Below are 16,346 nucleotides of genomic sequence, written 5' to 3'. Positions count from 1 at the left end.
ACAATATGATCTCTGGAATCCTTTGGGGAAATAAACTACATAGGCAGATGTGAAAGGAATTGATCTGTTGGGACTTGGGAGTGATGAAGAATACCCATTAATGGTACACTAATCAAGGTGATAGAGATTTATGAGACCTAATTCTGATAAACAATATAACAATAATCTGATTCATAGTTTTGCATTGCAATAGAATTCTGTAATGAAGCTGGATGCTGTTCAAGCCAAAACAAAACAAAACCATACCAAAAAAAACCTCTCAACTGAGTTGTTGACCACACACTGTTGTAGTCATTAATTCATTAAGCTTTCTAACAGTATTTTTGCTTCTTAGCCAAATATACAATTGCAATGTTTGCTTAAAAACAAAAGAATTCAGAGCTGAGATTATATACCCTCCATGATTTCAAAGATGAAAAAAGGACATGTGTAGCCAAGCAACAACAGAGTGTGGCCAAACTGGCAAAATTCATTAATGAAAAAGAACATGCAAGTTAGGAAAGGCTGATGCGGTTTGCTTTTGTCTGAGCCTACTTGAAAGGACTAGACCCTTTTCTTCCCCCAGCTGAGATGAGTGCAAACTACTTTTGTACTTTGAACTCAATTTGCATCCATTGAAGTTAACTGATGGTGAAAAGTGACAGTGGGAGGAATAGAAAGAAACTAGAACTTCTTAAAAATCAACTGAAAAACATGGAATGATAGAGGGTTAATCTGGACTGTACCTGCCAAAGTGAGACATTTGAGGGTATGAGATTATGCATGTTGGTTTGCTAAAGTGTAAATTGAAAATTAAGCAGTCTTGAAATATCTGAAGATACATCTGTACAGGTTTTGAAGTAATGGAATTATGAGGGAATATAGTGTTTTCTAGTGCTGGAAAAATGTTCTTAACTTAGGCTTTGAAGTTAGGATGTTAAGCAAGATAGACATTTGGGGTATGATCCAGAATGCTTGTGGTATGGCATTTCTCATTAGCTAGCCTAGCACCTTCTCTAGGACAGCACTATACATATAAATAATAATAATAATAGGATTTATTTATATGCCACCCAATCACCGGGAATCCAGGTGGCTTACAACAGAGGGGATAATAGACGGTTCCCTGCCTTCAGGCTTACAATCTAAAATCTATCTAGAGTTGTACTTCCACATTACTAGGTTTGTTTCTTCTGTATTAGATCTGAGACATTTTTTCAAATGATTATTTTCTTAGAAAAGTACTCTGAGAATTTTCTTTATGAAACGTTCTAGAAATAAGATCATTTCAAGACTTTCCGCTGAAGTTTCTCTATGACTATTTTTGTGTAGTTGGTAATCACCATTCCCTACATTGTGATTTGGAATAGTGCTATGAAAAGATTTCCATCTCTACATCCATTCAGAATCAATTCAGTGTTCCCACTATGTTTACTGCGATTGAATCTCACTATGCCATTTTAACCCTTTTGCCATTCGCATTTACCACCGTGTCAATTTAGGTGCCTCCATTTCTGGAAACGATGTAGTGTGATTCCAATTGATTTGGTAGTGTGGTCACACTACCGAAGATGCAGATCATTGCGGCTCTTTAAAAAAGAACCACTAAGGGGTCTGGTGCCAAATACACCAGTTTAAGTGAGCTTTTCGGCTGCTACCCCCCACAAACTGCAACAAGTTCAGTCAGATCAAGTGTGAACTTCATGGAAATAAACTGGTTCCACACCAATTTATTTCCATAGTGTGAATGGGGCCTAGGTCTAAAACATGGGCCTGGTTTGTCCCCCCTGTGTCCCTCCTAGGTCATCTGTGGAGCAATTTAAGTTTCCTAAGGCTTGATATCAAAATATCAAAGCCAAGCCTGTTAGAGTTTAGCTTTAAAAATTAGCAGCGTAACAGAAATGTGCTCTTGTCTAACTATGCTTTCCTAAGAACTGACTCCAAAAACAAGAAAACATATAGTTTGTAGTTTAAAATAAAAGTTTATTAATGGCTTGATCTATATTTACTATTGTCCTGGTTCACCAAAGCACTCACCCCCAGCTGATAATGCAGGCAGAGGCAATGAATTACAAACAGCTCAAAAAATGTCCTTGCCTATGAAAGTCAGTTGAGAGGAAGGCATTGGTCAAGCAGTCTGAGTCAAAGGAGGCATCAGGAATCATGGTCAACATGATCTAAAGGTCAAAGAAGCCTGGATGTCTGAAGTAGGAAGGCAGAAGTCTAGAAACAGATAACAGGAATGCTGGCCTAGAAACAAACAAGTTGCTTCCAGCAACTCCTTAGGTAAACTCAGCTCTTAAATAGGCTAACACCAGCTGCTTCTAATCAGAGCTTGCTGCTTAGCCTGCAGCCTGGCTGAGCATTTTTAACTCTTGTTTGTTGGATCCTTATGTTCCTTGGTTGAGGACAAGACCCCAGCTGTGGCCTCTGTCTCATCAGCAGGTGAGTCTTGCTGCAATTCCACAGGATGAGCTGGCTGAAGCTCTTCAGCAGGGAGGGCTGGCTGCTCTGCAACAGGGAGAGCTGCAGGCTGTTCCCTGTTTGGAAGACTTGCCTGGGTCCTTTCCTCAGCCTCCTCATTGGACTCTTCCTCCAGGTCCCAGTCCTGCAGCTGCTGGCCCATGACAGCTATAATCTAACCTAGTTAGTGAATAGTTCAGGTGGAAAAGAAATCTTTATGTCACCATCTTTCCAAAAAAAGTTGAGAGAGGAGGAAAACCAACAGTTCAGTTGGAAATCTTTAAAAAGAATGTCAGTTAGTCCCAAAGAGGGAATGATCTAAGTTACATGGGCGGTTTACAGACTGCCCAAAAAGGATGGTCTGCCGCTGCCTCCGTTTCCGCCGCCGGGAAGCCTCAGCCTCCAAATGGGGAGGCTTCCCGGCGGTGGAAAAAGAAGTCGCAAAAAGCTGCTTCTTTTTGCGTCGCAGTTGCAACGCACAAGTGCGCAAATGACACACTCGTGACATCGCAAGTGCAGGGGGACATGTGGACACTAAGTGTCTGGCACGTCAAAATGGCAGCGCCCATGTGTATAGGGCGCCACCATTTTGTAAGTACTAGGTACATACTAGGGTTAGGGCATCCGGAAAGGACATCCTTTCCTAACCTTAGTACATACCTAGTATGTACTTTTTGCGCGTCTGGAACGCACCATGGTTAGTTGAATGAGAGGGAGGGAGGGAAGAATGTGCATGCAGGAAATCCCTATCAGCCACAGAGGAAGGAAAGGGGAAAATTTCTATGAACAAGTCTTGTCAAGAAACCCCGATGACAGAATTGTCTTGAGGTCACCATTAGTCAAAACTGACTTGAAGTCGAATAGCAGCAGCAACAAAAAGGAGGAGAAGGAGGCCTTACTATGGAGAAGAAAAATGATTTTCTATTGTTAAACTGAGCCCCAACTCTGACAAACTATTGAAGAATTTTTCCTCCCATTGTACCCCAACTGTAATAACACCCTGAATAAATAACTTTAGTTTAATTGACAGTTATAATTATGTGGTTATCCAAGTGTGCTGCTGCTCATGAGTGCAGCTAGACTTCCAAAGATCTATTAGGTTTTATTTAGGGCTTGTTGCTCTTCTTACAGTGTCATCATTGTTGGTTGCTTCCACACCTCTGTTATTATTTGTCTTTTCTTATCCACCTCCCTTCTGTTATACTGCTGGTGTCTAGTAGACCTTCCCAAAGGTTACAGAATGGCACTAGCATTAGAGTGACTTATATGAGAATAGAGGACAAGAGCCTCTTACCTGGCACTTTCTTGAAGATTCCTCCCTCCCTCCAACCTGCATCTAACCCTGGGTTAAAGGAACTGACAGAGCTGGAGGAATGGCATGAATTTCTGCATTTGGGTTACAGTACAAAATCTGTTGGCTCTCGTGCAACTATGAAATGCTCATCATTTATTTATTTATTTATTTATTTATTTTTCTAAAAGGATATTCCTAGCATGCCAAGAGACAGAGCTGAAACCTTTAAAGTGTCATTGTTTCTAACAGTGTAGAAATGAGTAGTGAGGAGGAGGAGAGAAAAGTTTAGAAAGAGTTTTCAGGTAAGATGAAAGTTTATCTGTGGTTGTCACCTTGCAATCGAGATACCATTCATCTAGCTTCAACCTTCCAGTGGGGGACCAGGCTGCTGCAATATTTGATGCACTTAAGAGTAGTTTTTTTGAGAAGTGCAGATGACATTACTGGGGTGTGAGCTCAGTGGTTTAGTGGTGAAATGATAACTTGCAGGCACTCATCTTAAAAAGGGAATAATCAGTGGGCATTTTGGCCATTGTAGGCCAAAATTATAGCCTTTTATTTTAGTGCAGATGTGGACAGTCCATGGGCAATATGTGGACCATGGCAATCTCCTGAGCAGACCATAACTATAGGGACCATGTTTTACCAGATCAGCTGAGTAGTAGATGGTGTAGAACACAATGGAAAGCATTCATCTTGTTTGTTTTCTTATGCACTGAAAAAATGTTCTTCCCATCCTCAGTTGATTGGTGCTGAGAAATGTGTGATGGCATCAACATGGAGAAATGGTAGATTTAAACATCCCCTATGCTGGGATGGACAGAAAAAGTGAGCAAATACATGTGTTTGTATGTCTCTAAATGCATGTATCTCTACATATGCATATCTTAGCACATGACTCTTGGAGATAAAAATGTTGTCTATCCCTCTTTTAGTGTTTTAATTCTACTAGCTCCCCTGGGATGAGTTACAAGGTGAATAAGAATTCATATGGGCAGATGAAAAGGTTTCGAATATGACATGCATTATACCTGTAGTGTATGTGTTTTAAATTTAAATGATGTACTTCCTGTCCTGGTGTATTCCCTGTAAAAATCCAAGACCAGCTACAATACATTTTTGGCAACCCAAGTCAGGAGGAGAGCTTTAAAAAAATCCTGGGAAATTCCAGCACAGGTAGGGGTTAACCCTTATATCTGATTCCATAGTTCCCCCTGAACATCTGGATGATTGAACTGGGATCTCACCTTTGGTCCAGAGCTTCCTCTCTTCTTTCCCCCAATATATGTCCATGGGTGAAGGGAATCCCATTCACACCACACTTCAACTGAGCACAAAAAGGATGAAACTATGGCGGGTTACAGACCGCCCATTTCGGGTGGCCTGCACCTGCCCATTTCCCCGCTGTATTGGGGCCTCAGCTGCCAGACCGGCAGCCTCCAAGGCCCCGATCCGTCGCTTTCCAGTCCGTGGGGAAGTGGCAAAAGACTGCTTCCCCGCGGCCTGGAAAGGGGTGTCCTTGGGGCTTCAAGCCCCAAGGACACCCCACGGCAGCGGGGAGGAGGCGAAAGGGGCCGCTTGGCCCCTTTCTCCTCTGCATTGCTGGCACAGCTGTCTGAAGGCTACACCAGCGACGCAAACTCCAGAAGGAGCTCCGTTTCAGAGCTCCTTCTTACGCTGCATAAAGGGCGCTCTAAGCGCCCTCACTTGGCGCAAGGACGTCATGTCTGCGCCGCCTCGTTTGGAGGCGGTGCGGTTGTGATATCGTAATGGCGGTGGTCTTGTGGAATGGCCACCACCATTTTGTGTGCACTCTGCGCGTGCTCGGGTTGGGAGCGTCCAGAAAGGACGCTCCTTTCTATCCCTAGCACGCGCGGAGCACACACTTTTAGGCCCATCTATAACGGGCCAAAATATATGAGTGTGTGTGTGTGTGTGAGAGAGAGAGAGACATGTCTGGATGCAGCAAGGCTAAGTACCCAGAGTCAAATTAGTGTGATAAATCATGAGTCTTTCCTCCTAACCTGGATGAGCCAGTCATGCAGCAATAGAACATTCTGTTGTGGCAACTTGAGAAAATTTTGTTGGACTCAACAAATAGTCACATTTGATAGGCAATCAAAAATGTATCATTAACATCTGGCTAGGAGGTCCTGAGGATGGGGGAGAGCTTTCATGATGTTCTGCCTGCCATTAAGCGTTTCATCCTGTTTCTTTAATGACTACCAGTAGCAACTTGGTCAGTGAGGCAGTGAATCTGTTCTGGGCTTCAGCTGGAAATTTAATGAAGCCATTGAAGGGGCTGAACCATATTCCCCAAACAGGCTCACCACTTTGCAATAGTTCTTTAATGTTTGGACTAAAATTTGGAGTATTTTCACTACCTAAGTGACATGGGAACCGCTGCCCACCATTCCTGCTGTAAATTTTATAGCAATTTATGTGTACATTGTGGATAGCGATTTGCCTCAGTCCATTTTTCTGCTTCATTCTGCCCTGCTGCAGAGCTTCTAAAAGTTATTTTTGGACTTCAGATCCCAGAATCCTTCAGCAAGCATGGCTATGGTCTGTGTTAGCTGTGGGACTCTGGGCATTATGATCCAAAATAGCACCTTTTTCCATGTTGTAGTTCTGACAATGTAAATTGAATCTGCAAGATTTAAGTTCCACTGAGTTTACCCCCAAAGGGACCACTCTACTGGAGCCAGGACCTAACACAACCACCCCTTTCTCTGACCACCACCACAGACAACTTTCCATGGGTATCAATTTCTGATCTGTGAAAACCATCTTTCTTTATATTATGCAGAATTGCATAAAAACCATTATCTCTTTCCAAAATGGCATTCAAACTACAGTAAAGCTAAACATATCACAGTCATAATAGTGAAATAACTGCAGGCTTGGGACATTTTATCTTATTCAGACACTTCTATGGACTTCATCAGCATGATTTTTAAAATGTAAATGAAAAATAAAGCTATATCTCACTGTGCTGTCCCATAACCCCAGCTCATAGTTGCTCTCTTTTTGCCATAGCTGATGCATACAGGATGTGCCCTGTGGGAGTCGCATTTTGAATAATGGTGCATAAATGCACATCCTTTTTTGTAAGATTCAAACACCTGAACTCATTAGTAGTTTCTAATGATGCTCAGACTGTGTTCTAAGCTGGAAACTAAATAGAAAAATATATGGTCCAATCCCCCGTTTTAAGGTACTCCTGCTGAGAATGATAGTCTAACAGAAAGGAAACCCTTCTGTCTGGAGTTGCTTTCTTTGGCATGCTACTGACAAATATCTCCTGCTATACTTCACACCCAAAGAATTAATCTCAAATTGCACTTTATGTATCTCAATAATAAAATATTAGCCCACTGTCTGTTACATACATTTACTGTCACAGTGATTAATTTCATTGGATATTGTGCTGATGCTTTGAATTTTATAGCCATGGTGTTGTGGTTTGAGTGTTGCACTCTGGAGATCAGGATTTGAATCCCTGTTTGGCAATGGAAACCCACTGGGTGGCCTTGGACAAGTCATACTCCCTTAACTTCAGAGGGAGGTAATGGCAAATTCTCTCCAAACAAATCTTGCCAAGAAAACCCCATGATAGGATCGCCTTGGGATCACCATCATCTGAAGACACACAACAGCACCTCTCTCTTTAACTCATATTATTCAGTACTTCATTTCAGCCAGTCTTGTGCAAAACATTTGCAACAACCCCTGCATTATGGTTTTTACTTGTGTGTTGTAAAAATGAACTGGTGAAATAACTTTGAAATTCCGACTTCCCAAATAAACAAAATATTTGTCATGAACCTTCCCATGACTTCAGAAATAGGGTGAGTAGGGATATTTGATTCCAAACAAATAAAAGTAACTCTGCACTTCTATGCCTGTCTGCTCAAAAGTGCATCTCACTAACATGGTTTATTAAGTGCATACGTTTGCAGTCTTAATTGTCAGTGCATATCATTTCTGCTCACTGTATAAGATTTCATGGTTATGTAGCTGGAATTTTTTAGCAGTGCTTCCTAAGTTTTCTGAAATGTTCTCTGTCTACATTTATATCCAAATTTTGACACTCTAAAATTATGTAATATACAAACAATTACACCTTGTCTAGCAAGACAGAACAATACAGTTTCTTTCAGAAGTTGCCACTGCCACCACACTCTTTGATTATTCCACATTTATGTGGGTTTGCATTGCATTTAATGGACATCTTTTTACTTGATGTACCACTTAATCATGTGGTACCCTAAAGGTGGACATCACATGACGTTAACTGCCATCCACAAATGCTCATTTCAAATATAACTTTTTAGCCTTTACAATACAATCAATACAATTTATTGAGTAGCCCAAGGGCCGTTTCAAAATACTAGTAACATAATAAAAAGCAGTATCACACAGCTATATATAAAATGTAAATACAGTGCACTAGGTGCAATAAACCTCCATACAATATAAATACATATGCATAACCTAAACGTGCACCAGAACCAGAACATGCACTACTTGTCTACAGCTTATGTATATCTAAAAGATATACAATATGTGCTAAAGGATATACTAGTAAACAGATAAAATAAAATAGTTAACAATTAAACAATAGTATGTAAGATAGTTACCATAGGGAATAAAACAGAATTAAAATTGGAATTGAAATGGGAGGCAAAAGTAACATAAAATATCCGTCGACATACATCAAATCTGTTCATCCCCCTTACAATTAACACCAATCATTCCAACATATCTAGATCTCAACAGCGATGCTTTATGAAGGAACCGAGCTGTAGCAATAGAGATTTTTGAATCTTGTCCACTCATAAAGTATGATGTTCTGATGTGGGTCTCCCAGTATATTGTTCGTTTAATATAGGGATGAAGATATTGATCCCTTTCTGCTTGGTACAAATTACAACTAAACAAAATGTGTGCTAGATCCTCAATTTCATGATCCCCACAAATACAAATTCGTTCGTTATAAGGGATACCCTGGAATCTTCCATGTCTTACCATGGTATCAAGTTGGTCGAATCTTGCTCGGGTAAATGCCTCTCTGAGATGTTTAGGGATCTGTATTTTTAGATAAGATGGCATTTGAAAGGACCGTTTGTATTGGCTCAACCATTTTAAATTGCCTACCCTACTGAGTGTGGCTATGTCTTCTTGAGCCGCAATGTCCAAAATTCTCTGTCTTGCACCCTTTCTTGCTTGATCATTCATAGTACAAGCTACAGGGAGGCCACAGCTCTTTATAAAGTTTAACAGTTGCCAGGACCATGTAGATTGCAATTGAGAGTGCAACTGTTCTAATAAGCATAGTCTAGGAAGTCTGTTTGGCTCCATTTCATTAATTTTACACCAGTAGTTGAGCACTCTGATTTTAGCTTGAGAGCAGATAGAATAAATTTCTAATTCCGCTCTCACAGCCTTTCTCCATCCCTGATATATAGGATAAGACTGCATACCTTCCAACTTTCCCAGTTTGGCAGAGATAGACCCAATTAATCCTCTGTCACTCCATTTTCCAACTGCTTTTAAAAAGTCCCAGTTTCTCTTTCTTTCCTCCCATTTTCCACCTTTGTCCCTGTCCTACTTAAAATTTCTGCAAACTTGAGTTCAAAATGCAGAAATACTTTGCATTCAGTTAACTTAGCAGGAGGGAGAGGAGGGGAGGGGGTAATCTTACCCTAGAGTCAGGCAAAACCAAAGGTGTTATATTTATTGTTTTATGTACAGTGTTGTGCAAATCTACAGCACTATATAAATTATAATAATAATAAATAATAATTTCTCTGTGTGTTCTTTCTCATTAACACTTCTTACCATCTTGGACACACTCTAATGATTCGCTTTTATGGCAATACTTATGCATACTTATTAGGGACCAAGCCCTTCTGGAACTCAATATAATTTCTCTGGTAGGTCCTCATGAGCACTTGTCTTTGGATTTAAAAAGTAGCTTGAAGCTAGAAGATATCAGTGTGGAAACAGAGGAGATCTTGGAAACCTCAGAAAGGACAGAAGTTTTAGTGCTACCAACGAGGATATCATGTGAGGTAAGATCTACTGATAGTTTAAAAAAATTATTAAAGAATGCATATCATCATCTATAAGTCTAAACATTTATGCCCAAAAATTGACCCCAAAATCCTAAGGTCGACTTATTTACAGGTCCATCTGATAATGTGATAGCAGCTCTTTCAAATTTCCCCATGCAATTTCTTTCTGTCCTGAGCCAAATAGATAGAGTCCTTGGTGATTGATTGATTGATTGCTCTTTGTTTAACAGTCCCTCTCCGACCCACACACTTTGCTGCTTCAGGAGTGAAAGCTGAAACACTGAAGCCTCATATTGATTGCTGCTTCCCTCTTGCTGCTCACATACATACACTGAAGCAGTCTCCAAGTTTTACACTTGACCTATCCATGGGTCATGTCAAAATCCATAATTTTGGTCCCAAAACCTGCCCTCGACTTATATATGAGGTCGACTTATAATTTAGTATATACAGTAAATTAAAATGTCGTTCTTAGACCAAGGTTGTATCTACACTGCAGAATTAATGCAGCTTGACATCACTTTAACTGCCATGGCTCAATGCTATGGACAGCTGGGATTTGTAATTTTGTGAAATATTTAGCTTTTTCTTTCAGAAAGCTATGGTGCCACCATAAACTACAAATCCCAGGATTCCACAGAATGGAGCCATGACCATTAAAGTGGTATCAAACTGCATTAATTCTGCAGTGTGGCAGCAGCCATAGAGTAGCATTAATTCTACTTGATTCTGCAGTTGTGCAACTGAATGCACAACTCACATCAAGACCTTGAGCTTGTCCTTTGTTCAAATGTTAATTAGTTTCTTCACTGATCAAGTGAAAAATGAGAATGAGAGGTCTTTCCCTGTACTTTTGCAAAATGCTTTGCTACACTGGGGACCATCCTTATGTAACTTTTGAGAAAGCAGAACTGATTGTACAACTATTTTTACACTAACACAGTGCCCCAGCAGATACCAGCATTCTAAGATTTCTCCCTGTGAATGTTCTCTTTGTGTTCCATTTATAAAATCAATTACATGCAAATGCAAAGTAATTTAATCCCCCTTTATCAGTCCCCTTAAACACAGTGAGTCTTGGAAGTTTATCACACAGGCCCTAAAATGGGCCTGTTGCATTACAAAATGAGTGTACGCAGGGGTGCACACAGAACAAGATGGGGCTATGGATGACATTTTATTGCATAGTGGAATGTTGCTGCTGCTGCCAGGCGTTCCCATCGTGTCTTCCCTCCATTCCAGAGGGTGCAATTTCTGAGAACGCTTTAGAACAGTTCTCAGAAATCGCGCCCTCTGGAACGGAGGGAGGACATGATTGGAATGCCTGGCGGCAGCGGCATGATTCCAATGTGTAGTAAAATGCCATCCCTAGTCCCATGTCATTTCGTGCGCACCCTTGCACACACTCATTTTGTAATGCAACAGGCCCATTTTAGAGCCTGTGCAATAAACTTCTCGGATTTAGCAAACAGGCTGGCAGAGTGTAAGTCTTCACCTATATATTTATACCACCATGAAAGGGAGTGAAGCAAGTTCCGCCAACAGACTTCTAGCTGTGGCTCTCTTCTCCCACCCAATGACTGCACACCAGGATGTTCCCAGGTGCATTACAGCTGTTCTTGCACATTCCATGGAAAAAGATCATCCTTTGCCTCCAACATAAGTCTGCTCCTTCTTTGTACATGCTCCAGAGGCCAAACACAACTCTCTAATGAATCGGTGGCAGGAAGAATGGACACAGCATTTGTAATCTTCTACATTTGGTAATCTATCTTCTGTTGGAGGTAACAATGTTGAATGAGGAGGTACAAGTAGGGTCCCCAGATCTCAGGGCCTGGTCCCTCCTCGCATGTCCTCAGGACAAGGAAAAGGATCTTAGGCTGAAAATACTGTTTTGAAAAAAATGTGTGTACAGTACATATGTTTGCTAATTTATTAAATGTTGTGTTTTTTATTTGAATGGCATATTCTTTACAAATGTGGTTGATGCTTAATGTATCTTGTTTAATGACATTCACCAGGCCTCATCTTCAACTTGCCATGTACTAAACCCTACATCTTTGGCCCTCCAGATGTTTTTGGAGTACACCTTTCCCAGTCTATCACCATTGGTTTTGCTGGCTGGGACTGATTGTGCAATAACATCTGGAAGGCCACAACTGTTCTTCCCTGTCATATGTAGATTTAGCTGTTATGAGTGCTGGCAAACACCTCAACATGACCAAGTGGTACATTGGGGGGGAAAGTTTACTAGAGATGTAAATCTTCATTCACTTCATTCTCATGCAAAAGAATGGAAAATTTTAAAGTATGTCTTCCTGCTGGCCGAGATAACATGTGTTCATGTGCATTTTAAACTTTATTTCCTGCTTTTCAGGACTTCTTTGTTTGAACATGTTGTTTTCAGCAACAATGCTGAAATTTGTGTAAATCCAACAAAATGAAAAAATTGGGGAAACAGGGTTTGGACAGTATATTTTTACTGAACAGTAAAGGGGGGGCATTTACCAGATGAAATAAAAGTCAGAATCTTGTACTTTTAATAGATGCAGAGAAAAGAATTTTCTGCAGATGTTGCACAACAACCAACACCTGCTAAAATTCCTTCTCCATGCAACAGTTAAAGATACAGGAATATTTATTTCATCTGACAACTGTAGTACAAACATTCTATTTTATATATAAAAAAATTTTTAAACATGAAAAAACCATTTTATTTTGTTGAAAACCCCAACATTTTTTAAAGAAGAACCCAAAACATCCCACCTCATTCATTAGCCATTGCTGCTGTTTCCATAATGCTCTGGTGTTTTGATTTTCATGTAGGGTGAAGTCTCATGGCAATTGACCATTTTTCCACTTGAGTGTCAGCAAAATGCCACAAAGGAAGGGGTTATAAATATTCTTTACATCCTTACTATTCAATCATTCCATTGTCTGCCATTCCCCCTGCAAATTCCTTCCAAAACTCTTCCTGACACTAAAGTTTTAAGCTTGATCCTATGTTCTGTTCCACATGCATAGGGAAGCCGTATGTTTCTGGGTGGACTGTTTATGCATATTTACGTGTAATATTTATATAATCTACCATAACTAAGGAGCAAAACAGACTACCCTGATAGAGTGGCTCTGTGCCTCTCCTGGGAGTGCTGGATCGGGCCCATGGCAACTGCATGCTACGGGCCCAATCCGGTACTTTACTGGCACAAAAAGGGCTGGCAAAAATGCCACTCTTTCTTAAAGTGGTGAAAAGTAGTTGTTGCTGCTGCAGCAGCTGCTTTTCGCCAATTCTTTAGCACAGGGCATCTAAATGCTGCACCGAAGAAGGGGCATGACACTGCCCACCCTTTGGCATCAGGGAGGAGTCAGGGCATCCAGCGTATGGTCATCACACACCCACTCAACCCCGATGCTAGCTCTTTTGGCCGGTCTGTACAGCCCCTAACATTCTCTGGCTAGCAAAAATTCAAAAGTGGGCATGACACAAACTTCAAATCTAAAGCACAATAAAGACAACAAGAATGCCAGAAACAGCAAATATTACAAAAAAAGAGCTGAGCAGAAGAAAAGGAGGTTAAAATGAAAAGTTCCAGGCATATGAAAAGGTCTTTGCATAGCACTGAAAAGATCACAGTGACATTTCCGGTTCAGTCTACAAAATGAAATCAGAAGTGCATCCTACTACATGGGTTGGACCAATTATATTGGCATATCCCATAGCTATCACATTGTCAGTGCAATTTCTATATATACCTATGTACTTTAAATAACAATCATGCAAAATTGTAATTTGTTAATACTTCTTCATTTATTGACATGAAAGGATAAATGGACATAATTCTTATTTTATAGAGCCCTGGAGAAATATTCATTCTCTTGAGAGATGAAGTCCCAGATGACTCAGTAGTGGTTGAGTTCATAACAGAAAAGAAATGGATCAGGACTGAGCCAGGCTTTTGGAATCAGAAGGTCAGGTGTATGAAAGCTTTAGGTAAGAGGATTGGGGCATCAAAATATTCAAATATATGATCTTTTTCTCACTTCATTTGTCTTGTAATACAGAGTTTTACTTTCTGTCAGAAGTATGTGCTACATTTTAGATGTTCCTTATTCATGATTTTTTTGTTATTGGATGCCACTATATTAATATACCATCATTCAAGTGTGAGATTTATGAGAAACTAGATTTATTGGATTTTTGGATTGATAAAATGGCAAGTGACAGTCTTTAAAATGCCATTGATTAGTCACAGGTTGCTATTCTCAATCAATTCCTGCTATAATATGTAAAGGGCTCATATTTCTCTTATTGCTGCTTCAAGTTTAGAAGAATGTTTTCTTGCTTTATACAGCTGAAACCTTTTCTGGTCATTTATTTGACAATTATTCATATTAAGTTCTGCAATCATTTTTCTTCCTTTGAAGTTAATAGTCACTGTGCTCTTTTGCATGATTCACTGTTTCCTTCTTTAAAAAGGAGCCACTATGCAGCTCCCTTCATGCACCCAGAAAGAAAAAGAAGAGAGATTCAAACTACTATCAATATATGTACATGAATCTGAAAACTAAGCATTCCTATTCCTCTAAGATAATATGCAAATGTACTCAATAAAACTATCCCATTTTTAAACTGCTTTTAAAATGTCCTAATTTCAGCTCCCACTTTCCCCTTTCATTTTCAGCTTACTTCAAATGGAATTCATAGTGCAAAACTAATTTGCACTCAATTAACCCTTCAGGAAGGAGAGGAAGGCAGAGTGATGTCCTTCCCAGTACACTTAGACAAAAGCAAATTGCTGCAGCATCTACTAGATTGTATATTCTCCCTCATTAAAAACTTTTGCAATCTTCACCACACTCTGATGTTGCTTGGCCACATATGTCTTGGTTTTCAACTCTAAAATATTGGAGAGTATGTTATTGTCTTTTATTGCTTTCTCTGTTCTCTGAGAAACGTATACCTGGTGAGATCATAGAATCATAGAATCGTAGAGTTGGAAAAGACCACTAGGGCCATCCAGTCCAACCCCCCTGCCATGCAGGAAATCCAAATCAAAGCATCCCCGACAGATGACCATCCAGCCTCTGCTTAAAGACCTCCAAGGAAGGAGACTCTATCACCCTCCGGGGGAATGTGTTCCACTGTTGAACAGCCCTTATTGTCAGGAAGTTCCTTCTAATGTTGAGGTGGAATCTCTTTTCCTGTAGCTTGCATCCATTGTTCTGGGTTCTGTTCTCTGGAGCAGCAGAAAATAAGCTTGCTCCCTCCTCAACATGACATCCCTGTTGATCAGTTTAGATCAGTTTAGATTCTGCATACCCTTCCCCATTACACTTTCAGCAAGACTATCAAGACCATGTCATTACTCGTTCCCATTTTTTCTGGCTAATTTTTGTAGCATCATGTTCAACAAAGGGACCCAATGTTGCATAAAGTTTTGGTTGTTGTTTTTTAGTTGGCCTAATAAAGGTATTACCACAATATGGATTTTAACATTTCTGGTCAAGAAGGTCTCCCCAACTAATTTATGTGCATTGTTGTTTAATAACTCAGTGGTGCCTAATGGCTAGGAATCACTCATCTTGAACAAGGCGCCCATTCTTAATGATAGTGCTCTACTCCATATTGTGTACTATGCAGCTTAGAATTTGTATATTGATGAGGCACCAGAGCTCTCTGGTGGAGATTTCTAACACTTAGACCACTATACCATGCTGGCTCATGCTCTGCTATTAAAAGGCTGAAATTGATTATTAGTTCCCCGTACCTTTTTGAGTTCCCAGCTCTGTACCCTAAAGTTCAAATCATAGTTTGGAAGGGATAGTTTCCTGGGGCCTCTGCCTTGCCTGTTTATTAAAATGGTTGAGAGATCCACTATTGTTATCATATTTCCCAATACCTTTTCTTCCACCACTACCATGCCCTCCAGCTGCTGCACCTGCTCTGGCCTTTTGTGAATCACTAGCATCCCACTTCTTTGTCTTTTTTTTCTTTTTTTACTGCAATTCTAGAGTGCCCTTCCAATTAGCACTCTTTTACTCTCTGCCTTTCAGGATTTGTTGTAGCTTCTGCCTGATTCCTCTGAGGCATGTTGCAAGCCCCACTTGGGCATTCCCTGAATAAAACAGGGTTCATAGACACATGGAAAACAACATTCCACATCTATTCTTTTTAGACTGTAGTACAATGAACATGTGGTTTTCAGAGACAGAGCCTGCTGTGCCACTACTGCCTCCTAGTGTGCCCATGGATTGTATATACAGATGATGTATTACAAGGGCTTATCTCATCGCTGACACTGACTTTATGCGACAACCACCAGTGTTTTCTCAGATCTCTTTAGGTGATTTTGCTCCCCCTCAGCACTTCCATGGTATTTTATTTTTACAGTGTCTTGTAAACTGAAATTATTCAGATGATTTAATTTTTTTTAAAGAAAATTGCTGTGATTTTTTTTTTCTCACTCAACCCCACCCCAAAGAGGCAGGCTACTTGGAAAATTTTTATCTTTATTTTATAAGACATATTT

At 40.2% G+C, this 16,346-nt stretch overlaps 1 protein-coding gene across 1 annotated transcript in view; it reads left to right on the top strand.

Annotated features, from left to right (window-relative positions):
• BANK1 (B cell scaffold protein with ankyrin repeats 1) overlaps positions 1-16,346 on the top strand; it is a 265,494-nt gene that overhangs the window by 25,262 nt on the left and 223,886 nt on the right. Inside the window, exons 3-4 of the mRNA XM_042469701.1 lie at positions 9,680-9,813; positions 13,669-13,807. Of these exons, the coding sequence (XP_042325635.1) occupies positions 9,680-9,813; positions 13,669-13,807 (273 nt within the window). The remainder of the gene's footprint in view (positions 1-9,679; positions 9,814-13,668; positions 13,808-16,346) is intronic.

Source organism: Sceloporus undulatus, chromosome 5 (assembly GCF_019175285.1).
Source record: "Sceloporus undulatus isolate JIND9_A2432 ecotype Alabama chromosome 5, SceUnd_v1.1, whole genome shotgun sequence".
Lineage (NCBI taxonomy): Eukaryota > Metazoa > Chordata > Lepidosauria > Squamata > Phrynosomatidae > Sceloporus > Sceloporus undulatus.
This window is presented reverse-complemented; position numbering and strand designations above follow the sequence as displayed.